The sequence below is a fragment of the Rhinolophus sinicus genome, chromosome 15, assembly GCF_057876585.1.
Source record: "Rhinolophus sinicus isolate RSI-liver-muscle chromosome 15, RSI-T2T, whole genome shotgun sequence".
In the NCBI taxonomy this organism is placed as follows: domain Eukaryota; kingdom Metazoa; phylum Chordata; class Mammalia; order Chiroptera; family Rhinolophidae; genus Rhinolophus; species Rhinolophus sinicus.
The window spans coordinates 5,194,425-5,221,343 of NC_142515.1; the positions used below are offsets into that span (position 1 = coordinate 5,194,425).

At 43.8% G+C, this 26,919-nt stretch overlaps 2 protein-coding genes across 5 annotated transcripts in view; one reads left to right on the top strand and one right to left on the bottom strand.

The window, feature by feature from the left end:
- The window catches only part of FANK1 (fibronectin type III and ankyrin repeat domains 1), a 78,819-nt gene extending 73,200 nt beyond the window's left edge, over positions 1-5,619 (bottom strand). The window contains exons 1-2 of the mRNA XM_074338662.2: positions 5,577-5,619; positions 817-1,549 (exon numbers count right to left, since the gene is read on the bottom strand). Of these exons, the coding sequence (XP_074194763.2) occupies positions 817-1,549; positions 5,577-5,619 (776 nt within the window). The remainder of the gene's footprint in view (positions 1-816; positions 1,550-5,576) is intronic.
- Positions 981-26,919, top strand: part of DHX32 (DEAH-box helicase 32 (putative)) — a 38,606-nt gene continuing 12,667 nt past the window's right edge. Inside the window, exons 1-6 of one of the 4 annotated variants that reach the window (XM_019742183.3) lie at positions 981-1,294; positions 1,906-1,951; positions 5,728-5,877; positions 10,560-11,084; positions 19,436-19,629; positions 23,494-23,866. In XM_019742183.3, coding sequence (XP_019597742.3) covers positions 10,803-11,084; positions 19,436-19,629; positions 23,494-23,866 — 849 coding nt within the window. In that variant the 5' untranslated portion in view covers positions 981-1,294; positions 1,906-1,951; positions 5,728-5,877; positions 10,560-10,802. The remainder of the gene's footprint in view (positions 1,295-1,905; positions 1,952-5,727; positions 5,878-10,559; positions 11,085-19,435; positions 19,630-23,493; positions 23,867-26,919) is intronic. The other 3 variants (XM_019742186.3, XM_019742184.3, XM_019742182.3) reach the window with 3 other exon arrangements.

Genomic DNA, 26,919 nt, shown 5'->3' on the forward strand with positions numbered 1-26,919 from the left:
GTTGGAAACGAACAGCCTTTTAAAAACAGCCAGCATTTCTCCCAGAGAATGCATTTGGTCAGGGTTCTTCCATTTCTGAAATTATGCAAGGCAAGACTTAGTTTTGCATAAAGGTTTAAGATCTTTTAGGTCTCCATAGAAAAGTTATTTTTAGGAGCAAAAGGGGTAATAAAACACTAACTTGGGCAAGAAGGGCCGAGCACTATGTCGCTAGAGAAATTTGAAAAAAAAGATAGAACTCGTGTTAGACCTGCTAATTCCAGAATGCCTTTTGCCAAACAAGGTGGGAAACCGAAAAAAGAAATCGTAAAAAAAGTTTTTTCGTGTCCTACCTCGTAGAACCTCTAGCAATGAATCAAGTACGCTTGGAAAACCTTTCTCTTTTTAATCGAAGACGGTGGGGAGAGGACGGGGTCTCTAATGAATACGAGACCCAGCCTCGCTGCTTGTTCAATTGCTTACATTTTAGAAGCAGGATGACAATTTACAATGAATGGACAACCATCTAACTAAAATAATGACCATGGCAGGAACAGGTAGTACTAGCAAGTGGATTTGCTCGGGGGTAATTTCAGGAAGGAACGCCCTGGGGGCGCTGCACCCTCCCGTCCGCACCTCCGAGCTCCCGCGTCCCCCGGCTCCCAGCTCCGCCGTCCGCGCTCGTGACCCAGCCCGTCACTCTCCGCAGGGCTGGGCCCCCTCCGCTCCCCGGGAGAGAAAGGCGCGCGGGGGAGAACCGTAGTTTCGGGTCCAAGGCGTGAAAAGCCCGCACTGGTTGGGGGCGCCCCTCCCCGGCCGCCCGGCCCGGCCCCTTACGCTGGAGCTCCATGGTCAGCTGCTCCCGGGCCGCGGCCTGAGCCCGGCGCCGCCTCCGCCCCTCCTAACGCCTCTCCTCCCGGGCAGGCGTCGCTCGGGTTGTCCTGACAACCGGGGGGCGGGGAGGAGGGGCTAGAAGGACGGCGACAAGGAGGGACCAAAAGCCGCGAGGCAGCGGGCGAGCGCGAGGGCCCGCGCGTCGCCGGGGGACCCAGTGAGGTTGGCGGTCGGGTCGCCGGCTGAAGACTCTGCCCCGGAGGCCCGATCCGGGGGCCGCGCCCTCCCTGGTGGCCCTTGTGCTCCCGGTGCAGCCTGTGCCCCGGCCTTAGGGGCGGGCGGGGACCTGCGGGGCCCCTCGTCGCTGTCCCGAGGCGTCCATCGGTCCGTCTGTCCGTGTGTCCAGCGAGCTCGGCCTGCACGGCGGGGAAGGGCGGCGGGCCTGAGCCTCCCTCCCCCGACTCAGGAGCCGCCGCTGCAGGTAAAGGCCAGGCCCGGAGGCCGGAGGGGCGGGTGGGCGGCCCTGGCCACCTGTTGCGGCCGCCGAGACTCAGCGCGCCCCCGGCAGCCTCGCGGCCCGGTACCTGCCAGTCGGCCCCGGACGACCCCGCCCCGACCCCGAAATGCTCCTGGCGGAGGCGGCCTCCCCGCCGCTGCCTCCACAGCCCGCGTCTGAGCGAGAGGAGCGAACCTCCGCACACCCGCCTCCTAGCGGGGTTCCCTCGGCGGCCGGGGCCTGGGGAGGGGGTCACTCGGGCCCCAGTTACGGGAAGCACTGAGCAAATCAGAGCCTCTCTGCCCTCAGCACTGGGCCAGATGTGTCTCTTGAATCATGGAACCCAGGAGAATTCCTTTGCCTGGCATTGCACTGTCATCCCCAAGTATCACATTTCAGGCAGTGGGCCCGGGTTCGGAGCTCTACGGCCGGGTTAGCTTTTTTGTGTCTGTTTTGTTTCAATCCTCCGAGTTTTCCGTGGAGGGACGGAATCTGCCCATATGTTTTGTACCAAAACTTTGTAGGGCTGTTAAACAAATGTAGCATTATCCTACCCATGGTCTTCCGTAATACTGGTTTTTAAAACAATGTTGCAGGTCGTGCTTTGAGGAAGCTGTGAGGATCGCAAGGGATTTTTCTCTGGTAGGTCGTAAAAACATCAAACAATCAGGAGTGTCATAGGTTAAGCAAAAAGGAACCCTAAGGAGGAGAGAAACATGGAGGAGAGAGAAGGAAACAATTGAGGGTGGAAGTGCAGATGGGAGGGCAAGTTCATGACTGACTTAGTTGCTCCCATCTGGAGATTGTGTTCTCTGACAATTCCTGCCGCTGCTCTAGACAGTACTTAAAGGAAATGGAAAGAAGAACCCTTTTTGGGTCATGTAAGTGATAACTCATTCTTTGGCACTAGACAGATTTCCACTCCGTAGATGACAACAAGGACACCAAGAACAATTAATTTCCTCAGAGATCATTCAGACGTTGATTGAACGAACCTGAGAAGCACATAGTCTATGTTGGAAACCGAGATTTATTATATTCCACCAAATTAGGCCTTCCCCGATCAGACTATGGTGAATTTTTCAGATTAATTGTCAAAGCAAGAAGCTTCATGTATGGGTCTTGACACGCAGTGTCAATATATACAGAACCCATAATTCCTAAGCTAAAATATTAAAACAATAAATTCAGTTTGGAAAGGAAACACTTCATGGTACCTTAACCAACTGTTCCTGAAAAGTATAGATCAGATGCATTTTTAGAGAGAAAGCCTCTAACATCAACAGTATTTCTGTAGTACATGTTTTCAAACTCTGGTATTCATATCATTAGCAAAATCATGAATTGGTGGTCTCATCCAAGAAACAGAGTGATGCTCATTAGTAGTATTATTAAAAATGACAAGATAGTGATGAAAACCTGGCATTCACACACAAAAAGAGGTGGGGTTTCATTTTCCCAAACCGAAAAGGATTAGACATTTGCATTTAAAAATAAGACAAAGAAAGAAACAACATTGCAGAACTCCATGCTAAAGTAACAAGGACTCAAAAAATTGGTAGTTGCCTGCAGATTTTAAGGTTGGAAAAATGGAGCTATGTGTTACTGAAGTACTTTATGGTGGTATGAAGGAATGATTTTATCAGTAGCTATGAAGTTAACATTGAGGAAGTATTGCATTGAAATTTTAGGTAATAGATAACTTTGGCAATTGTGAAAAGAAACATTTGATTTTAGGGGATAGTGTACGCATGGAAGAAGTGACTGGTTGGGAGGTGGAAATGGGGGACGGGAAGGCACTCATGTCTGAAGCAGGGGCAATATGCAGTTTCTTTCTCCCTAGGGCACCCTTCACCCGGTAGTGTTTGTTAAATGTCTGTTGAATGAATGAGAAGAGCTTCAGAGAAATTGCTTTAGATAAAGGGATATGCTTTATTATTGGAGGAAGTATCCTGAGGTTAGAAAGTTGCTAAATGCATAGGGGCTGAGATGAATGATAAAGGCACTGGTTGTCCCTTTTGCTACCATTGTGCTTTCTATTTCTTTTTCACTGGCATGCTCAGGATGTTATTGGTTATCAAGGGAAAAACAAAGTCTTGACGTCTAATAAAGTTCCCAAGGTCATCACTGGATAGAATAGTTACATTATTACTTACTTTGCTGATGCTTAACTAAGTGTAACGAACCACAGCACTGTCACCAGGGAATAACAAGGTAGCAATGGAGAGACACATACAGCCTTTCTTTTTCTTATTTAAATCTCTGGATCATGTTATAATTCGAAGTATTACTAAAAATAACTCTAGTAGGAAGTTAATATTATTTAATGCAAGTTGGATAATTAATAGAAAAAGCAAATGAATGTGCTTTTTCTGTTTCCTAACCTTAGTATCACATGTTGGAGGAAGTTTTCATTTTTGATTTTGGACTTTTGAATTTTGTTTTACCAGAGTGAGGGTACTTTTTTCTCTTTTTCTGTTACTTTCTGAAACTCATAAGGAGTTGAGTCCAATGTTGAAAGCCATTAAATGTTCATTTTTGCTGTTTCCTTTTTGTTCTCCAGACCTGTCATAGTTTGCACTCAAATTGTTGGATTCAAGGAATGCCTATGTACCAGCCTTTTACTCATCATGGACTAATCGGGCTGTAGGACCCTGCTGCCCACCACCCTTTCTGGAAAGTCTTCCAGGATTAGGCTCATGCCCACTAAATGCACTTCTCTCTCCTCCTGAGGGCACACTTTGGTCCTTAGTCCACTACTAAACTTTCTTGTAGAGTTTCTCTCATTTTTTTGCATTTGGGTCTTGTGCTTCTGCTTAAACATTTTAGGAGCTAAGTCCATGATTTAGGTTTGTTCTATATTCCTTTTAGTTGATCGTGAGTTTTCAGTATATACCTGATAACTTAAGTAGGATAATAACAGAAAGAGGACAAGCCTTTGGTCAGGGATGATGGAATTACTTTCTAGCTCTGCCACCTTGGGAAAGTCAGGAGCTATTTATTGTTTCCTCACTGGTAACTGGGGATAAGAAAACCTGCAGTAGTTGTCTAATAGTCGAGTTGTGAGAATCAAAATAAATGAAAAGTGATTAGAGATATGAATAAAAATGTGGTGTTTATTGTAAAGAAGTTAAATGTAAAGGGTTGTGATTGATTCAGACATACAGCAAATCTTGACTGAGCAGCCATAGTCTGTTAGGTGCTTCCTGGGTCCTGGGGTTGCTATTTGGGGGAATAGGCAATGACCAGGTAGACTGAGTGTGAGGGCAGGAGGGCTTCCTAGGCAGAGGGGCAGCCCGGGCAAAGGCACGGACGGGTGAGAACAGCTCTTACCAGCAGTTCACTGAGGCTGGAGCAGAGAGAACTTAGGTTTCAGCTTTTATTGGATCTCACCCATTTGCTCAGATACCTACCGTGATTCCCTGAAAATAAGACCTAGCTGGACAATCAGCTCTAATGCGTCTTTTGGAGCAAAAATGAATATAAGACCCGGTCTTATTTTACTATAATATCAGACCAGGTCTTATATAATATAATATCAGACCGGGTCTTATATTCATTTTTGCTCCAAAAGACGCATTAGAGCTGATTGTCCGGCTAAGTCTTATTTTTGGGGAAACAGGGTAGCTAGACTGCATAAATAAGCCAAATTAATATTTTATCACTTCATTAACTGCTTTTACTCAGATGTTAATTTATAGAATATTATTCAGTGAAGAGAAATATCAGAGCACTGAGTGTGGTCCAGTCATTCGAAATTCTAGCAAAACCCTTGATTTATAAACTTATATGTGGGGAGTGGTAAATCATTATGATACATAAGCATTGATTGAGCTTGCAACGTTTTTCTGTATATAAGTCTAAAACTTTTTAATTACCCGTAGAATGTAGGATTCTTTAAAAAAATTAGTTGGTTAGTCAAGCTGTATTTGGTATGAACCAATATTGACTGAAAAGTGAATTTTTTTATTTGAGTGCGTTTTTAAAAGCCCATTAATCTGATTTACTTAAAAAAAAAAAAAGTCAACTTGTTAGAGGTCTAGAAATAAGATTTTAAAAATAAATTCTGAATTTTTACCTTAGCTGTTCAAGAAAGGTTTTAAGTAGATATTAGAAACCAAATAAGATGTGTTTTGGGGAGCTCTGAGCCAATTAAAACAAAGTCAAACAAAAAGGTCACTTTCTGGAATTGAAAAGTCTCAGTAATGGTAGTAAGTCCAGCGTTTCCATTACAGTACGTATACCAGGCCTGGGAGATCAAGCTTACATGTTAAGTATTTGACCAGCTCCATGTAGGTGATTACGACCATCTTGTCAAAGTTTTTAAGTGTTTTCCCTTCCACACAAGAACTACACGTTAGCTGTTGTACGGTATTTCTTGCAGACCACCCTGCCTGACATATTTCTTCGGCCCACAGTGTTGCGACAGGAGCCCGAGCTCGCTGGTGTAGGCAGGACTCAGTGTAGGGTGTGGCTGAGCGAACACTGTACCCTCAACGGGTGAAGCTGAGAACAGACCGCCAGACTTGGAGCGCCTGCTCTACCCCTGCTCAGCTGCTAGACGCTGGGTAAGCCAACTGAACCTCTGAAGGCTGAAAGGCCCTCCTTTGGAAAACGGAAATAATAGAGTAAAGCCTCACAGGGTCCTTAAAACTTTAAGTGAGGTGATCCACATAAAGTGCTGAAGTATTTCTAGCATCTGGCACCTCGTGAGCACTCTGGAAAGGCTCCACGGTGAATTATCATTATCGGTGCTGCTCTCATTCCTGTTAATCCAGCGTTACCAGTGGTGTAGACGCACGCTTCCCTGAGAGTGGTCTGCAGACCTGCACCAATGCGCACACGGGCTCTTACTGGTTTGCAGTGAGATAAGGAACTTGCGCCAGAATGGAAATAGACGATGGCACCAATCATTGTTTAGGTCAGCTGATGTTTTTAATAGCAAGACTTCTGCAATGAAGGAAGCAGTGAGTGCATTTACATTCGTGTGCAAGCTCCTTATCTGGCCACAGACAAGTACTTTGAATGGAGTTGGCATGGAGTATTGGACCAATGATCCCGTTCTCAAAAAAGTAATAGCTCTTTATCCTGAACACAGTTACCATTCACTTGTAACGCTTCATTAACCTTCTCTCTGCTGTGTTTAATAGTTCAGCAAATATTTACTAACCACGCCGTCTGTGCAGAGCCCCATATCTTATTTTGTAGAAGTTGCAAAGATGGCTCTGAAAGGGGATCTTGACTTGAGGGAGTCTACCGTCAGCCTGGAGGGAGAAGACAAAAAGGGAAAATCTGAGTGATATGTCGAGTACCGGAAGTGAGGGTTTGCGTTAGTATTAGAGCTTGATTCCAAAGCTTCCGTGTAGACAGAGGTCTCCTTTTGCCAAGCTGCTCCCAAAAGGGAAAGAATTAATACCTTTTTTCCCAGCATCTGTACTGTCACGATCGAGATCAGAGTTGACTTTATCAAGGTAGTGTTTCTCCTGGGAGATTCAGAAATCCGCGCCACTAGGGAATATCTGAGGTTTTAGATAAAATGACAAAAGTGCAACTTCTAAAAATTAGTATTACAGAAGGTTCATCCTTAGGGTGTTTTTTTTTTAATTACTGATTCTTTATTTGATCCTGTCTACAGACATTTGAATAATAAATAATTTATTGCAGTGCAGAATACAAAGAGACATTAAATAGATACTAAAATATTTGTAAAGTTTCAAGAAAAATTCGCACCGATTCTTCAAGAAAAAATGCATTAGTCAAATAGATGGTGTCGAAACAAATTTGGGAGTCATATAAAATAATTTTTTTAAATACAAGGTTGTGTGTGTGTGTGTGTGTGTGTGCGTGTCCCATTCCCCCCACCCCAATGCTTTTCCTAAAGAATGGAGATGGAAGAGGATTGGCTGTGAATCCGAGCATAGAACAGACTATCTTCATAGACATAGGGGGAAATAATTTAAAATGCTCAAGACAAGAAATGTTATTTAGTTTTTCATATTTCTTAGGCTTTTTTTACACAGAAATGATTTATTGGTTTCATGTACTGCCCTACTTGGCAAGCCTGCTCGTAACCCCTGTCTGCTCCATTCTTCCATTTGCCTTAAACTGTCATCAGCCCTCCTAGACCTTGCTCCCACTAATGACTTTAGAAAATTGAGGGTGGGTGTTGGAAAGATTATAGATAATATTTTAAAATAGAGTAACATCAAATTTAAGAGGAGAATTGTTAAGAAAATAAAGAGTAAAAAATAAAAAATTTGATCAAGAAATGACTGGGTGAGTTAGACCCAGGGCACTTAAAAAAAACACAATCTCTTTACCTGCGTCCATCAAGTCCTCTGTGACCTGGCCCCTGTCTCATCTGTGAGTTTAGCTTGTACCAGAGTCTCTCGCACCTACTATGTACCAGCTGCATTTCCCTTCTTCTGGTTACTTGGTTATACGACTAAGAGTCTCTGTGTGTCTGCTTCCCATCCCAGTGTCAGCCTCAGCTGGACTGTCCGCTCTGCGAGGACAGGAACCAACCCTCATGTTCACACTGTGCCAGCAGCATGTTCACATGCAGACGCTTAGTAGGCGCTCAAGTACTGGTTGAAAAGTAAATGGAGGATCAGAAAATATCAGCATCCAGGATGAGAAAACTTGAGGGCAGAGAAAACTTACTAGATTCTGAGTAACACCTATAATAAAACACAGACTTTAGCCTTAGAAGCATAAAATCCCTAACGAACAGAAAATGATTCATTCATTATCTGTTCAGCCTCTAATTGCTAACTGAGGACCCTGTATTTGGGTTTAGACTAAAAATTACCAAAGAGGTTAGAGCTCAAACAGCAGTCTAGGTAGAGAGACTGAAAAATGGGGAAAGAGAGTAAGTGGTACAGGAGGTTCAGTAGTTTCCCATCTTGGAGGATGTTGTTCCCCAATAGTTAGTTCTTTACATGCAGCCCAAAGATGAGGGGTGTCCCGGAGCACCCACGATGCATGCCGGCCCCTGACTCTGCAGCTCTGTCCTTTTCTACACAGTAACTTCTGAAGGGATCGAGTGTGACATGGGTACTGTGCCCGGAGAAAAGCAGGCTCTGAGGCAGCAGCCTGGCCTTTGACCCCGGACACTTGGGGGAAATTTAAGAACATCATTCTTTTATAGAAACTGATCATGAGCCTGAGCCATGAAGAAACAAACTGTGAGTGCACTCGATTTTAGTAGGTCTCTTCCCAGTGGCCTCTCCACGTGGCTTGGGCGTCTCAGACAGAGGATGACAGCTGGTTCCCAGGGGGGTGTTTCAAGCATGTGAGTACCTTGGAAATGGTTCAGCATCACTTTACTGCATTCTTTTGGTCTTCCCGAGTCACAGGGCCAGCTGAGACTCAAGGGGAGCGGAATAGACGTCCCGGTTCCGTGGGAGCAGTGACGAGGACTCTGTGGCCCTTTTGGGTCCCCCCATAACATTGATGTGGGTGGTACATTGTGTGTGTTATGTTACAAAGGGGCCAGGCGAGCCTTGGATCTCTAGAAAGATGACTAAGAAAAATGAACTGTTCCCCGAGGGTTCAAAATAGTCAATACTTTATAGATTTTACTTTAATGACAAGATTATTACACTTTTAGGGAGCATTATAAAATTAGTAGAAACATTGCAGAGGCATATAATTGGTAAAATAAGAGCTATGCTGTCTTTGTTTAAAGGCAAAGCAGTTCAGAAATAGTACCTAAGGGTAATAGCAGCAATTTAATTTGCATGTAGGATGAGAATCTCTGTAAGGGATTCGTTCTCATCAGAAAAAATAAAAATATAAAACTAAATGTTAACTTCTCTTGAGCAGGATTTTCTGATTTTTGGAGACCTTTTCAAAGTTAGCTTGTCCAGTGACCTCACGTTACTGGGTTCCTTGGAGCTGTTCTGTGGATCCAGTCCCACCTATCGAGGCAACCGAAGAGTTGGGAGGTGAAGCCCTATTACATTGGTGTTATCAACCGTTATAATTCCATTTTGATTTGGAAACAGTGGCTTTCAAAATGAATTCTGAAGAGTTCTACCTTCACAGAGCTAAAACAACCTTTCCTCCTTCGGTTATTAATTTCTCCCTTTTCTGGCCAATTTCTGTGTGCGTTTTTAAAAGTCCGGTCCTGCTGTTGGTCCTGCCCTCCAAGTACCCCTGTGTGTGTGTGTCTAGTCCCTAGTTTATTCATTCGAGCCCTGAGGTGGCACTCAGCAAGTGTTTCCCTGGAGACTGGCTGGACCAATGGGCAGCTTTTCCTGTTACTCATGGTTAGCAGCTAGCTAGCTCTTTGAGCCCACTAACCAACCATCCGAAGCAATAGTTACCATAATGGGGTGCCATAAAAAGAGTGACAAAATAGCATCAACTGTATTTTATGATTTGTTCCTTTGTACTTGAGTTTTTCTGTCTTTTTAGTTTTCACGTGGCTAATATGAAAAGGGGCTCATTTCCAGCAATACTGATTAGATTTTTTAAAAAATCACAAGTGATTATAAGAGAAAGGACCCTCTTACCTGACATATAGGGAATAAGTTACTGGGGTAAATTTAGCCCTTGCTTAGGGAATGTCTCTTCTTTGTTTAAATTAAATGTTGTCTTTTGTTGCCTCTTGAATCTGACATGTTGGGCTCAAGACCCTGGAATCTCAAGAAATAGGCTTGAGATTTCTGTCTTAATTAAACAAACAAAAGACCTTATTAGTAAAAGCTACCCATAGCCTCAGATGGAAAAAAATAATGAATTCACTTCCCTCACTTGACTTTGTAAACTGGCACAAGCAAATGTAAAATGAAGTTTTAAAAAATATTTTCCTTTAAACTAGAGGATTTCTTAATTTCAAAAAGTAACAATAGACTTTCTTGTAGCCGCTCTTAGGGGAGCAGTCACCAGACATTCCCAGTGTCTCTTTTGTAATGGGATTAGTGGCCGCATGATTGAGCCTGGCAGTCGCAATGCCCCGTAGCTTTCTGCTCACTGTCAGTCCAGGTTCGGGGCCCTGTGACAAGTCAGGCAGAGAGCAATGGTCCGGTGTGGAATCACTTTCTAAACTGCCCAGGAGAAAAATTGCAGCTGACCCTGCCATATAAGCTAGCCTAACTGATTCCTGGTCTTTTAAGCCGGCAGCGGAAATGACAGACAGTAACCAGCCAACAGAAAAAATAATGCTGTTGCTTTGAACGCCTATGTGCTTTTCTTGTGAACATATTGTGTGTGTACCTGACTTTCCTTTTTGGTTTGTTTTCAGCATGGTTTAGTGACAGTCATTCCACGTGCTGAAGGGTGCTGAAGTGAGCCAGCCCAGTGAGAGGGGAACGCGGCAAAGAACAGATAGGATTTGAGGAATTCAACTTACTAAAGCCTTGAACTGAAGCCTTTGAGACTGGGACATCTGAGTTTGTCTGAGTGCATTCCCAAGCTGCGGGCAGTGGCTTGTTGCAGGAGAACTTGACTGTGCGATGCCAGCTGCTTGAGCTCGCTCTTGGACAAGATGGAAGAGGAAGAACTGGACTGTCCAAACTCCTCCTCGGAAAAACGCTACTTCCCCGAGTCTCTGGATTCCAGTGATGGGGACGAGGAGGGCATTTTGGCCTGTGAGGATTTGGAACTGAACCCTTTTGACGGGTTGCCATATTCATCACGTTATTATAAACTTCTGAAGGAAAGAGAAGCTCTTCCAATATGGAAAGAAAAATACTCCTTTATGGAGAATCTGCTTCAGAATCAGATTGTGATCGTTTCAGGAGATGCTAACTGCGGCAGGAGCTCTCAGGTGAGTTGCCACCACAAAAAAACCATTTGTTTTATATGTTGTGCTTTTTTTATTACTTAAACCATCACAGTGTCACAGCACAGTGTCCTGTTTTAATAACAATCTAAACCTAAAAACATGACACAAGAGCATTAGCAATGCAACCATGACAATTAAATTATCTGATTTCATATATTCAAACCAGGTGAATAACAGTTAATAATATTTAATGTGGATATTAATTGTATTTAGTGTACCACTGAAGTTTCTCTAGAATAGTAGCAAAAAAATTCGTTCACTTATTATCTCGTTGCACATACTCTATTTTAAAAGACGTTATTTGCCTGCCATAGCTTTGGGGATGTAACTGCCATGTTTACACACCCGCAGTCTGATCGTCAGGATGTTAGGATGCTTATTCATGAAGCTGGGTGAGCTACAGAAATTCAAAAGCACACGGAAATTTTGTGTTCCTGATTATAAGGAATAACTGAGTGGCCGCACACTTCGGGGTCTGATGAGGAGGGAAGAATTAGAGTAGATCGTTAGTGGGTACTTATTGTCTGCTTTGTTGTTCCTTTTGATTTTAGTGAAATCTATATTTCACCCTGAACTTGTAAAGCCAGCAGTATTTTTTACAAAATTAATTTCTAGATTCTTATGATGTAAGGATTATATTAGACCACAGAGATAATCCGATGGAACCCCCTTCACTTCTCAGGTGATGGAACGTGGCCCAGAGGGATTTGGTGATCTAACTAGTGTGGCACAACTTTCTGAGCTGGAATTATAAAGACACTTCCCACTATGCGTCGCTGCCCCCGAGCTCGTTCTTACCACACAGGTTTACTTGTTTTAAACATAACTCGAAGAGAGGAAGGAAGGACAACAGGTGTTTTTCTTTAATCTGATTTATAGTTGCCAGTAGCAAGGGTTTATTATGATTTATTATTTGTGATGATGAGTTATTGTTAGAATAAATTATTTCGGTTTGTCATAAGCATCTCATGAAAACTGAATGAGTAATTCTCCCGATTTCTGTGGACAAAACGCCAAGTTTAAAGTTATTAATGTTTTTCTTTTGCAATAATTTTAGACTTACAAAAATAGTACAGAGATTTTCCATATATTGTTCACCCTGATGTTCACATTTCATTACATTTGGTTTATCAATCTCTCTCCATACACACGTACATGCACACACGCATGCACACATATGCACACAGATGCACACATACACATTTTTATTCTGAACCTACCTTTTGAGTGTAAGTTGAGGATATGATGCCCTTTGCCTCCAGGTACCTCACCAAGTACTGAAAACTGGACAAAGCCACAATATAACTATCAAATCAGAAATGTAATATTGACATCTCATTATGTAATTTATAGACATTCAAATTTTATCATTTCCCATCAATGGCTTTTATCATAAAAATAATATTTTCCTAGTCCAGAATCCAATCCACAATTGCGTTGCATTTCATTGTCATTTCTCTTTCCTCACCTTTAATCTGAAACAGCTCCTCAGTCCTTCCTGGCCCTCCTGATCTTGACATTTTTGAAGAGCACAAGTAGGGGGGTATTTTGTACAACGTCCCTCAATTTGAGTCTGTCTGATGTTTCCTTAGGGTCCGGTTGCACTTACTCACTTACAGCAGGAAGCCACAGCAGCTATGGTGTCCTCGGGTGTCACATCAGGAGGCACAGATTTTTCCCATGACTGGGGATGTTAAATTTGATGACTTGGTAAGGTGGTGACGCCCTTGTTTTTTATTGTGACGTCACTATTTCCCCCCATTATTGAAAAGACGCAGAGAGACTTTGAGACTCCGTAAAGTCTGCTTCTCATCACACGTTCACCTCCCACTTCTAGCATCCTTGGGCGATTCTTACCTGTGACGTTATTACACTGGTGGTGCAGATGGTGTTTTCTAATTCTGACATTCCTTCCATGTGAATATTTGGAATTCTTCTGTAAAGCTGTTTCTCTTCTTCATTATTTATTCATTGATGTATGTCAACGTGGACTCATACATTCTTCTCTGGATTATCATTCATGACTAAGCCCGTTTATTTTGTTGCTCAAATTGCCTCTGCTGTGGCCAGTGGGAACCCCTTCCAGAGAGGTGACTTCTGGGCCTTTTTTTCTATGTCCCCCTCACTCTTGGGCACTTCTTTGCTTTCTGGCCCAGTAAGATGTTAACAGGCTCATCTAGTGTGTTCCTGGTTCCGGTCTTGGAAAGCCATTTTTATCAAGGAGCCCACTTCCTTTTAGTGGAGAATTGTGTTTAGAAACCAAGATCTGGGAACTCAGCATGCCCATTGCCTTTGGTTTATCATTGTGTCTAAGCCCGCTCAGTGGACAGAGCATGGAAATAAATATGTGCATGTATGCACCTCTCTCTCTCTCTCTCTCTCTCTCTGTCTCTCTCTCTCTCTCTCTCTCTGTCTCTCTCTCTGTCTCTCTCTCTGTCTCTCTCTCTCTCGCTCTGCCTATCCAGTGCTATTCCTGTCTCTTTCTCGGCGTGTACTTCTTTCTCTCTATATATTTCTGTGGTATCTCTATCCCTATCTGTGCACATCTTTAATACCATAAGTTCATACTGATGTGTCTGATTCCAGTTCCACACTGTGGGGTTCATCCAAGCCTCCCCGTTTCCATAGTTGTAACTCTCTTCTCTAACTGGGAGAAACCTAGCTCTCATTATTCATGGTATCTTTACTTGGTCACCCTTAGAATACTCATAATGTAGTTTCAGAATTGTTAACTGTAACTACTATAAAAATTTTTAAATCTATACACTCCTTGAGTTTTCTTTTAGAATTTGTCATCTTTAAGGGCAAGAATTACATGTATTATGTAATATGTTATGTTACTACTTCGCAATGGTTTCTCATGTCATTTTTACCTTCTCAATAATTTAATAAATCAGTCTTGCTTTCTGTTAAGTGGGAATGCAGGACGTATCTTCAGGGTGGGAGAAATCAAAAAATACTGAAATGATGAGAACATGGGCCTGTTCCAAACTACTTTAAAGTAGTGGGAACATCAGGTGTCTTAATTCTGGAAACAACTTGGTTATTTTAAAAAGTTTCCAAGAATTTTTTGTTGTTGTTCCTTGGCGTTGAAACCTTTCAGAGAAAAGCCTGTCTTCAGGCCCAAGCGTCCCAGAGAAGCCCACAAGGGTCTTTGCTGGATCCTAACTCTTCCATCTCTTTGGTGCATATGGTATGAAGGCTATTTCGTGACTGGCCTAGGGAAAAAGGACAACTTTTCATGTATTTATAGAGCCTTTTCCTTTTAACCTTCTCTGGGGCAGGTTTATGAAAAGGCCTACAAGAGAAGGACGTATTTTTAGGATTATCTATTTTGCTTGCTTCTCTCTAGCTTTTGTCCTGAGATCTCCCAGGAATGGTGGGGGGTAGTGAGGTGAATACGCATGATGTAACTGCCATTTAACCTAAATTAAGAAGCTGTGCAGAGCATCTCCAGCTTATTAACCGAGTGAACTTGCCCACCGTATCTGCTGGGACGGCCGACGTGTGTTCCTTCTGCCAAGATATGTAGGAGTTGTCCTGTCCGTCCAGGATGTGTGACGTCCAGTTCAGGAGGGGCCCCCTGCTCTGTAAGTTGTTCTGCAGCCGCATCAATCGCACCGGGCAGCCTCGGGCATGCTGCAGGAATGCAGCTGGACGGATCCATGCCTTGGGGGGAGCTGGCGGGCCTTCAGGTCCCACTCAGTTTTTGGATCCACCACTGGCGAGTGAGTGGGACCTTGGCACGAGCTGCAGACTCAGGTCCAGAGAAAGAATCAGGCCGTTTGGACGGACAAGTGAAATCAAATGAGGGCTGGGCGCCTCGGGGACCAGGACGTACGTAACCGTAGTAGCACAGTGCCTCACTTCATTTATTCAGAAATCCATTAGATGAAGCAAAACAGTCTCTCGCAGTGTGTGGGGACGGGAAGTCCGACACAGTGTCTCTCCTGTGAATGTCCTCTTGTCACAGTGGCAGCAGTGACGTCACAATGTTTGATGCCGCTGCTGCTGTCCTGGTTCTGATGTCGATCGCGCCCACCCTGGGGTCCCTGGACCTCAGCCCTCCCAGCGTCCCGCAGCGCAGCCTCAGCCGGGAGTCGGCAGGGGAGAGTCTCGGCTTTGCTTTCTGAATTTGTACAACTTGTAGCACTTCAGCCACTAACTTAAGTTGATAAAGCCCTGCTGTAGATTAGATACGGTGACCTAGAGGACGCCTCTTACCTACTCTCACAGCAGCTGATGGGCCAGCAGCCCGCTGGTTTCCTTTCAGGTCGGAGAGAGGAGCGAGGACGCACGTTCTCGCCACCACACTAGCCCTGGATGCCTGCCTTGCACACCCAGGCCCGGCCGACGAGGTGGCTGAGCGAGGTCGGAGCCTGAAGCGAGCACTCAGGCACAGTCCAGTCCAGAGAATGGCATTTAGACGGGGTTGAGAGAATGTGAAAACATGGTTAGGTGAGTTCAGAATGAAAAGACTCAAAATCGTGATATCCAGTAGGGAGAGTTTCTAGACCAAATATAAATCGGCACGTCGTCTATGACCAAAACTCTCAGATAGATTGCTTTGTAAATAGATTTATTTTTTCACATGTTAAAGGAGCAGTGTCCCATTTTTTTCATCAAATTGCACAGCTTTTGCTAAGTACTAAGTGTTGTTTAAGCCACAGCCAAGGTAGCCCAGAATTCAGTGTTTCTGTCTGAAAAAAAGGTAAGGCCAGTGATTCATAGAGAGGTGCAGCTATTTAAGCTTTCCGGTTTCTCACAGTGCCCACTTAGAATGTTTTCTAAATGTTGCGGGGGAGGGGGGAGGGGTAATGTCTTCCAAAGAAAAACTATAGAGGGAGAAGCGAAATCTCTAATGCACTTCATTGGTGAGAAAGGGAAGGTACTGTGAGGACAAAGAAAAAGCTGCTCCCAGAGGAGACTCAGAGAATCAGGGCACAAAATGGTCTTTATCCAAAGTACAGAGAACGCATGAGCCCCCTATGAAGTTGTCATCTTGGGGTCACTTGAAATTGTGAAATGTTCACATTTCTGGCCTTTGCTGAGTCACAGGTTTTCTCAGCTGGTATCTGAGTTGGCCAAGGCATCCAAGCTCGCAGGGCACCTTAGGCTGCGTAGAGCGACACAGAAGGTTTGCAGAAGCGTGGAAGTGTAACAAAAAGGACGGATGACTTCGTGGTCCTCTCCTTTCTATTCAGTTTGCGTTTGCATCACTTGCTGTTATTATCCTTGTGGAACTGTTACTGGGAGGGGCGGTCCACCCGATGCAGTCAGTCGCATGTCGCAGGGCTCTCTGCAATTAGTTGTGACTTGTGCTCAATGGCTAACTTGGCTGTGTCAGCAAACACCCTACACTGAGCGCTGTGTGTGTGTGTGTGTGTTCACTCTTCCAGTGGTTATCCTAACTAACGTGTAGAAGGGCTGTTCCCATTTCCAAATTAATTTCTTTGCCTCATAGGTGAAATAATTTGCTTTATTGTGGAGGAGGGCAGAAGGGACAATGAGGACCGTTGGTTTGGTCTGTTTGTTGCACTGCCAGGCCTGTACGACAGTTATGCTGTTATAAACATACTGTAATAACTCAGTCTTGCAGAATTTTTGTGAGTAGATAGGAATAAGTGAAATGCAGTCAAAACACAAAATCAGAAGCTGGGAAACATGGCCCATAATCATTGGAATCCTGTGGAATTCTAGAGTTTGAAAGCAGCGATCCTGGAGTTTGGCATAATAACCACATGCAAGTGTTTTAGTAAAACTGGATGGTGTCATGTCTGCAGCACTCTTAGCTGTGTGAAACAGCCCACTGCCGTAGCACTGTCCCCTGACACTGCCATTAGGCTGAGAATCTCATAGCTTCGATCACCTCCTTTGTATAAAGATGCTTGAGAGCAACTGGCTCTGTGGACATTACACCAGGTGAGAAACAAAGATTTGGATCGGTTCTGGCTGTGCTGTGTACTGGCCGTCTGACCTGAGCCAGTCACCCTTCTAAGATGTTTCCCCACGTGTAAAATGAGGGCGTGGACTCTATGCCTTCTAGAGCTCTGAGGTTCTGTGACTCCGCGTCTGTCCAAGCTCTGGCCCCTCCCTTTGGCTCCTCAGTTGATCTCAAGATGTCCTCCCGTCAGGATGTTCTCTCCCAAAGGGCATCTCCCTCCCCTCCCAACTCCTCACTCCCCCCAAAAAGAACTGGATGTTACTGTTTCGCTTCATTCATTCATTTAATTTTACTTTCAGTCTTCTTGTTATTAATGATGCCATTACCTTTGTACTTTAAGTTAGAAATCTTGAAATATTTTTTTTTCTTAAGGATAATTATTCTGCTAGGGAATACTGCTCATTCTTCCTCTGCAATCAGTATCGCTTGGTTTTATTACTTCTCTCCCATGCTAAGTCCTGAGTCCAAGCCTTTCTCTCCATTTTTTAAAATTATTCCCATGTCCGTATCCATCCATCCATCCGCCCATCCAAATACATATCATCCCTATTGTGAGCCAGGTCTTCTGTTAAGTGTTGGAGACAAACATAAACCATACACGTGCGGCCTAAGGATCTTCCAGTCTAGTGGGGAGACCAGATTTCCAAGTTTTAATACTGTTTTTCATGAGCATGATGTTGAAGTCTTGGCTGGGGACCCTGGGTCGTGGACCCTCGCCTGAGGGAATCCGGTTCACAAGTGAGGATTCAGCAAGAATGAAAAATTACCTGCTAGGGAATCAGGGAGAGGACAAGTTTCATGTGAATTCCCAGTTAGGTGACCTGGCGATTGTGAAGCAATTTAAGGTAGAGTATACAGAACCACAGAATTTAAAAGTATTTATGAAAAGTATCAGAAGTAAATTTGTTCATTCAACCAGTATTCACTGAGTTCTGGGATTGTTCGGTGACTAAGACAGAGCTTGTGGCTGGCAGGTGGGTGCGAGGGCACCAGACACAGACCAGCCACTGCAGGGAGCTGGGCCGCACATGCTCGTCGGGAAGTGCTCTCTGGGGTCTCTTCCCAGGGCTCACAGCCAGCGTGGGAAGAGATGGCACGGGCTCAGACCTGAAGGCTAACTCATGCATTCAACCCATTTTGCAGGGAAGGAAACTGACGCTTAGAGAAAGTGTGACTTACAAGGAACAAACTAGCGGCAGGCCAGACCTGGAACTCCTGACTCCCGTCCCTTAGGCACCTGGTTATTTCCGGTCTCGGGCCTCGGCTTCAGGTTTCCCCGAGCGCAGTTTTCTCACATGTGCATCTTTCATAGAACCAAGTGGGTAGTAAGTAATTATGGATTAGTTTCCAACCTGTTGACAAGGCTGACACCTATCTTAAAACGGAGGAACTACACTTGCACTTCTAGGGGAATTTGCACTCCAAGTTCATTCATTTTGGAGTTACTTACGATTCTTGGTAAGTTATGTTTATTTTTCAAATTACAGTGAGGATTAAAATCTGTGAATTCCATGATGGGCCTAGTAAATAGCAAATCTCAAGATAATGAAATATTAAAACTTTTAAATACCTTACATCTATTTTTAAAATACTCTTGGAATGATTTATTTTAAAAATTCATGTAACAAAGCATAATTTATTGACCGTGCCTTAGGATTGCAGCATACAAATGAGCTCAGCACTTTCTACTGTAGTAACGCTTCCACATGTGAACTTGATAAAATCAACTGACCATAATACACTTTCGATACAAGGACTTTTAAAATAAATGATTCCATAGCAGCCTTGATGTTACCTTTTCCCAAACCTGGATGGATTGGTTGATTTTTCTCCCTGGGCCTATTTTTCATTGTATTTCGATGATATGTGCTAGTGTATTTAGCTTTTACTACAGGGAAGTTGTAAGTAGGCTTATCTGGTTATTTTGTTATGATCACTTAGATGTAAATGTAAATGCTTTACTTTTGAGTCACTATTTTTCATAGAAATGCTATTTAATGTTTACATTGCTTAAAACACAATAGTTTATACCAGAAGCCATATTTTTGATGGAGCTTTCTTGTAACCAGAAAGAAAACAATAATCATTAAATATTATACATTAGTCTTTTCAGAAACATAGCTGAGGTTAAACATTTTTTTTCCTTTTGTTTTTATCTGCCTTTTTTTTTCATCTGGGAGTCAAACTTTAATGGTCCCTGCTAACTCCTTTTTCCTCTTAACTCTATTTACTAGTAATAGCTCTGTGCATAAACACAGACTGTTCAGTTTCACTAAGATATTATGAGCCCACTGATGATTCACTGCTGAAAGGAAAATCACTTATAAGACGAGCCCTTGGTTTTGTTGTTTTCCTGGCGGGAGCTGATGTGTCTCGTTTCCTGTTAAAGGTTCCGCAGTGGTGTGCTGAGTACTGCCTCTCCATCCACTACCAGCACGGGGGCGTGGTGTGCACACAGGTCCACAGGCAGACCGCCGTCCAGCTCGCCCTGAGGGTCGCAGACGAAATGGACGTGAACATTGGCCATGAAGTTGGCTACGTGATCCCTTTTGAGAACTGCTGTACCAGCGAAACAATCCTGAGGTTGGTTTGGGGTCGTTCATGTGCTGTGCCTGACGACTCTGGGCTGTGTTCTGCCCAGAAGACTGTGTTCTTGCAGTCACGTTTTAAGCATCTGTTGTGTTGAGTTATAACCGGTCTCTGTCACCCGCCTGACATGCACCAGTTGTTTTCCCAGACGGGCGTCATCAGGGATTCCTTGTCTAAACTTCTTCCGGGACTCCCCGTAGTCCTCAGGAAAAAGTACGACTTGTTCGGTTGCCCAGAGACCGTCAGGCTTGTGCTTCTCCAGCTTCCTCTCAGGACAGGTCCATACAGGTTGTGTGTGTGCCCATTAGGGTGACACCGGGTCTCTTCATACAAGCCAGTCCCTCTGCTTGGAGGGCCTGCACCACTTCCAGGCTTGGCTAATTCCTTCTGGCCACGCGAGAGTCGGCACAGGGTCACCTACTCCACAAAGCCTTCCCTCACCCTCCTGGAGTGTAAATCAGAAAACCCAGGTGGGTTTCTACAAATTTGGCATCGGCTCTCATCATGGCCGTTCAGAGCCCTGCTTTTCAAACTGTACTCTTCAGAGTCTTCCAGGTCCCAGGAGGCCTTCTCAGCGCTCCCACAAGTGTGGACAAGGGGCATCCTTCCTATTTCTGTTTTGTTTTACCTTCATTGGGAGATTTCCTTTGCATAAAGGGTTCCAAGGGCTTAACACAGAGAAGAAACGAAAAGAAAAAGAAGGAAAGTTGGGGAAAATCACTGCTCTGGGCCGGTGTTCTCACGCAGTTTTATGTCACAGCCCATAAAGTGGGAATGTCTTAACAGCACCTCCAGGAAAAGGTCACAGCTGTTGGTAGCCGACGGTGACTGTCCCAAGGGCTTCAGCTGCCCCCAGGCACTGCCTGACCGCTCCAAGGGCTAAGGAGACAGGTATCTCAGGAATAGTACGTCTGCACATCTGTAGTCCATTTGTGTGGCACACCAGCGTGCCAGGGCACAGCTCTGAGGAACCTCGCTCTGTGTAACTAGGATGATATAGTAGGTGTAGCAGAGTATAGTACAGTGTGGTAGGTATAGTGTGGTACAGTACAGCGTTGAAGTACAGTGGAGTACAGTGGAGCGTAGCACACTACAGTATGGCAGGGGCAGTGTTTTGCAGACTCATCCCCAGCACCCAGCATGCTTGTCCCATGTAAGATGTCCCACAAATCTGGAACATTTGGGTAGTGGGAGGAAGGAGTAGGTCCTGTCCAGCTGCCTGCTACAGACTCTGGTGCAGTTCTTTTCCCCATCAGAAAGCCCGTGGGACCCATTTAGTTTGTGCTAAGCTGCTCTCCTGCAAATGTTTATCTTCAAAAATAGAAGACACAGTCTTCAGGCCAGTAGTGTTAAACCATTGGGACCCTTCCAACCAACAGCACTTGAACTTCATGAAGACAGGTAACCTTCTGCTGTTAATAGCAATTTAAACTGCATTTCCTGAAACATTGGCAATGTATCTATGTTTTTACATAGTTACCAGTAACAGCACTTTTTAAAGCACTGTATACATGACCTTATTACCATAAAAGTGAGAAATAGATCTTTGTGTTACGTAGAAAATGAAAGGTTTGTAGAGTAAGTTTCAGGATTGAGCCTTAGCAGTCCCTCAGTATTTTATAATCATCGAGAAGGCCAGGCCTTGCTTGCTGACTCTAGCAGCTTTAAATAAGGCATCATCTCATCTCTTTTTAATTAAGCCCAGATACATTTACATAACACACATGCCTTCTCCACCTTGCAGGAAGCATTTCTTCCTATAAGATCAGTGCTGGGATGAGTTTTGCTGAGGAGGGAATAGAGGTTTAATTTCTAATATTAAGGAAGTATTATAGGTTAAAATAATTTGTTTTTAGACAAGAGGCAGTTGTAACTTATTATATCATACTAATTAACCTCAACAACAGATGACCTGAAAGCTAGATTTTGAATGCATCTCTCTCTGTTTGTTTGCATCTTGTACAAAGTGTAATATTCTAGTATTGAATATATATGTATATATATACAGTATTCTAGTATTCAGTATATATATACTATATGTATGTGTGTGTGTATATATATATATAAAATTTAAGTTTGAGGAAAGGAATAATTAGCAGTTTATCACTGCTTGTTTGCCAAGACGCGGGATGAGAACGGTATGAAAAGAGAGGCAGAGAGCAGATGTTTTGAGCTCACAGAGGTGCCACGAGAGGGATCATGGACTTTATCACCAAAACCATGGCGGCCAAGGATGCAGCTTTACAATGTGACAGTGGCATGAAGTGTAATAGATATTCAGGTTTAAATCTTGACTCTCTCCCTGGCTTTATGACTTGGGCAGGGTACCTAACCTTTCTGAACCTCAGTTTCCTTATTTATAAATATGGGATAGTAATGCCTGCCTTGAAGATTTATTCTGAGGGTTAAATGAGAAATGTTGCACCAACACAGTGCCTGGCACACACTAGGAACTTCATAAATGTTCATTTCCTTCCTTTTCTTTCTTTCTTGAAAGGGGTTGAGGATTACACAAGGGTCCCCAAGACCACCCCCAGTTTTGATGACTTGCTAGGAGGACCCAGGATTCAGCATGTACCTTACTCACAGCTCCGCTTTACTGCAGAAGCAAAGTCAGTAAAGGGAAACGGTGCATGGGGTGAAGTCCGGGAAACCAGGCGCCCTTACCCAGGGGAGTCACATAGGACACGCTAATTCCCACAGCAGTGAGTTATGACAACGCGTGTGAAAGAAAGGTCATCCTACCAGAGACTCCTTCCCCGGAGTATTCACTAGGGACAGGTCATGTAGGCATGACCTTCTTGTTCCAAAATTCCTGACTCCCAAAAGGAAAGCGGGGTAGACTACATTGTTTGTACAAACCATAAGCACCATGAGCGCCTCTTTATCAGTTCTGGGGATGGTGAGAACCGTGCCCCTCCCCCAGGTTTGAGTTCCCAAATGCTAGTCAAGGGCCAGCCTTGCAAGTGGATCTAAGAATAACAGTTTCAAATCTGCCATGTACCAGGACAAATAAAATAAACAAATGTGTAGAAAACATAGGATTAGTTTCTTCAAGGAGTAATATAGGTAAATATGTAAATAGTGTCAGAAAGAAGGTGTTTGCATGATCTGGATAACCAATAATAGATTATTTTTAATAATAATTTTTTAAAATATCCCAAGACTCCTGGAAAATTCCATCAAAATCACTGCTAACTCTCCGGGAATGCTGGCCAGTTTGCTTCCCTGAAATAGGTGATTACTTTGTAGATGCTTTTGTTTGGTTATTATTTGGGCAATTCTTCAAACTTGTTGACACTAACATGTTGGTGATACTGTGTCCCACCACCTGAGTCCTCCTAGTGGGCTGGCTGGGCCAGGGGCCCGAGACAGGAGCGTCCCAGTGAGCTGGCCGGGCCACAGGCCTAACACAGGAGGGTCATTCTTGTATCCTTTCCTTGAAAAATGTGTGCTTTGACTCGAAATTCTTCCATTGATGAAAGAGGGGGAAATGCTTACTGTAAGGACAGGGTATTTTGTGATACTGCTCTTTTGTTTAAAAAGTTCAGGGCAAATGTTACATATAGCTCTTGTTAATATCTGTAATAAACACTTAGGGGAGAGGTCTTTAACTTAGGGTTCAGCGATGGCCTTTTGGGAGGTCTGTGAACGTATGCAAGCTGTGTTTAAAATTTGCTTATATGTACTTTTCGGTTTTGAAGGTCTGTAGATTTTATCATCTTAAAGGAATCTTGGCCCCAATAAAGATTTAGAACTCCTGATTTAGAGAAACAGATACAGGAAAGTCACTTTTGTTGTTAGTTTTTTGTATGATTTTCATAAGTGTATTCTAACTGTAATGTCTCTTCCTTGTAGGTATTGTACCGATGATATGTTGCAAAGAGAAATGATGTCCAACCCTTTCCTGGGTAGCTATGGGGTCATCATCTTAGATGACATAAGCGAAAGAAGCGTTGCCACTGATGTGCTACTCGGACTTCTTAAAGATGTGTTACTGGCCAGACCAGAACTGAAGCTCATAATAAACTCTCCACCTCTCCTCATCAGCAAACTGAGTTCTTACTATGGCAACGTGCCTCTCATAGAAGTGAAAACTAAGCGTCCTGTGGAGGTCGTGTACCTTAGCGGGGCTCCAAAGGGGTCTCTTGAGTCTGTTCTACGCCTTCTCTTTGAAATTCACCAGTCTGGCGAGAAGGGTGACATTGTAGTCTTTCTGGCCTGTGAACAAGTAAGTCAGTCTCATTCTAACCTAACAGAATCATAAGGTTACTCACTGGGAACCTTTTAACCTTGTTAGGATGTTTTGAATAAGTAACGTACAGGTTTCAGTTTGCTAATTAGCTGTGTAAATATTTGGTTCCACCACACCTCATTTTTATACTTTGGAGGAAATGTAGGGAGGGTAATGAAACCTGAGCTGAAGGGACAAGGAAGTGTCTCTAAAATCACATGCTGCTCTGAAAACAAATGGGTGAGGTATAGACACTCCGACTCGCTGTAAACAGGTGGTGTATAGAAATGATCTCCAAGGCTGACTTCCTTCATCAGACATAGGCCGGGTCCTGGGCTGCCGCACGTGCCAAGCTGCTACCAGTCATGCCTACTGTGCCTCGTCTCAGAAGGGAAGACACCTCCCTTCTGGTCAGAGCATCTGCTGCAGATGTGGAATAGAACCTAAGTATGTGGCATAGAGTCGAGAAACAAGTTCCCACAGATGTTCCTACAATAGTCGGTGGAGTACTGGGCAGAAAAGTGTAATTTATAGCACACCCAGAAGGCTGTCTTCTGACACTGGGGCTCCTTTTCTTAAAAAGATAAATGAGAAAAAACTTGGACTCTTGAAAATGTCTTTTCAAAAGAACAATTGGAAATGTATAAGCGAGTATCTGTTAGTGCTTTTATACAGTCAACGTGTCATTTGGGGTTGCATTTTCTTTTATTACAGCCCTATGTCTCTCTCCACTATTCTGTGGGATAAATCTAAAAGCCTCTAGAATCTCAAGAATTAGACCTTTCATCTTAGAGACTAATTTCCTGGTCTTTATTTCCTACCCACCATCTCACTCAGAGAGTGAAAGTACTAGTTTTTAGACCATGACTCACATATGTAGTGATTGCAGGGATTAAACAGAAACCAAAAAGGAAATTGTTCGATGTTGGCTGAGCCTCTAGACTAAGTACCTCATCTCTCTACCAGGGCCGTTTCCTAAGTATTCCCATGCTTTCTGAAATACTTGCAGGAGTACTTACTCTGTTTTATATTCAGAGCGTCAAGGATGACTCATCCTCCTAGCCTTGGGAACTTAGACAGTTTTCTCACAACTTGGATTGTATCTGTCTCCATAAAGACAGTCATTTAGAATCGCCAATGTATGATTAACTCCAGCATATTTAGCTGTTTCGTGCCTGGATTATAGTTTCTTGAGTCGTCCATCTTCTGCCCACTGCAGTGATTTCTTCTCGTATCACTTCCTAACCCTTCATGAGTCAAGGCATTCAAGAAAGCCCTGCGCACAGTAGCGAAAGGATTGAGGAGCTAGGAGAAGAGGGTCTCGGTGTGCCCGGGAGAGGCCTAGGAAAGGGAAGAGGACCAAAACGAGAGGTCTCAAAGATGGAAAGTTAGACTCGCCAGGTGAAAAAGAAGACAGTCATTTGGGGGGCGGGGGGCGAGTATAATTACGACTAGGATGAGTAAGCACACATTCCAAATGGACTTTTGAAAAATAAATCTTATAACAGAATTGGGGGGGAAGTGATGGTCTTAGAGTATTTGATTCTCTTAGTTTAATATAAGCTGTGGTTAATGGCAGTAACTTTTGAATTGCCAGACTTTAGAAGATGCGTTTTTACCTAGGCTGGTAGTAGGAAGGATAAAATCCCGGGGCTTAGACAGTTAGGTGATCTTCCTCGAAGTCAGACCGGAAAGACATTTCCTATTAAGAAATCATCAGTCTTGCAGAGTCTTGAAATCTGGAGAGTGATGGTGCGATGAAGGCTACGGAGGACTTTGCATTCTGCGCCTCTGAGAATGAGGACGCGTCCCTTGGGCCGGTGGGGCTGATCTGACCCAGGTCCAGCCCCCCTGGGATCTCTGGGGAGGGCAGAGGGCAGGGGGCGGGGGGCCGGGGCGAGGGGAGGGGGGCCGCCTGGTGGGTCGGGCAGCAGCTCTTCTGGCTTCAGCACACCTTCCTCGGGAACCAGTTGCGTCCTCACAATTCAGCCCAATTAATTTCACAGATGTCAGCCGGTTTTCTTTTCCCCATCTACGGCCCGACAAGCTGAACACAGTTCAGTATCCTGACAGACTTTTCTAGTTCTTTACCACTTATGTCAGGATTACCATTAAGATACTCCTTTCCTATGGTCTTGGAATCTGTCTTGCTCTGAAATCCATGTTAATAGCTACGGATCGTTTTTCCCCATACTATTTGAAGCTTTTGAGATTCCTATATGAAACTTTAAAGTGTGCCATAAATGTCGCATGAAAACAAACCCAAGCAGTCTAACAGAAACATACTGATTGTTATTTTTTGGTTTAAGCAGTATGTTTTCAATCGCAGTAGTACTCTGATATTCGGGGAGGTGGGCATTCGCTGCCTCACCTTTCTTCTACGGGCTGAGCGCCTCCCGTGTGAAATAACCCACAAGTCACCTGCTGCCCGGGGCCTCTGTACCTAGTTAAGACTCAGCGCCCTGCATGTTTACAGTGTGCTGTTCCTTATCGCTTAGATCACAAAAAAGGGAAATAAGTAGAAAACATAAGAGGAGATTTATGGTAATATCTAGCCAAATTAATTGTGCAACTTGGAGCTATCACAAAGAAGGTGCTGTTGGGTTAAGGTTTTCCTGGGAAATGTTCTCTCTGGCTGTGGGCCTTTCATTTTGTGTGCGTTGTTGTGTTTTCCTTTACAGAATTATAGGGAAGGCCCACATATGTAAATGCACTGTACACATTGAATAGAAAGGGAATGAATAAACGATTGGAAGCACCACATGCATATTTTAAGTAATTTCTTCCAATTCTGAATTTTCAGACATATCTAAAATGTCTTGAGTTTCTTGCACAATTTCTTACTGGTACGTGTAGTTTTAGAGCAAATAATTGACTTTTTGTCTGATATATTTTACAGTGAAACATTTAAAAGGGCACTTCTAAATGCTTGAATCATACAAAGATGTAAATAACAGTGACTATTTCCTGCCTACTTTATTGCATTTCTGCTATTTTGAAGTGCTAATGGGTGAAAATAATTTTCAAAATGACCCAGATAGAGACTCTGG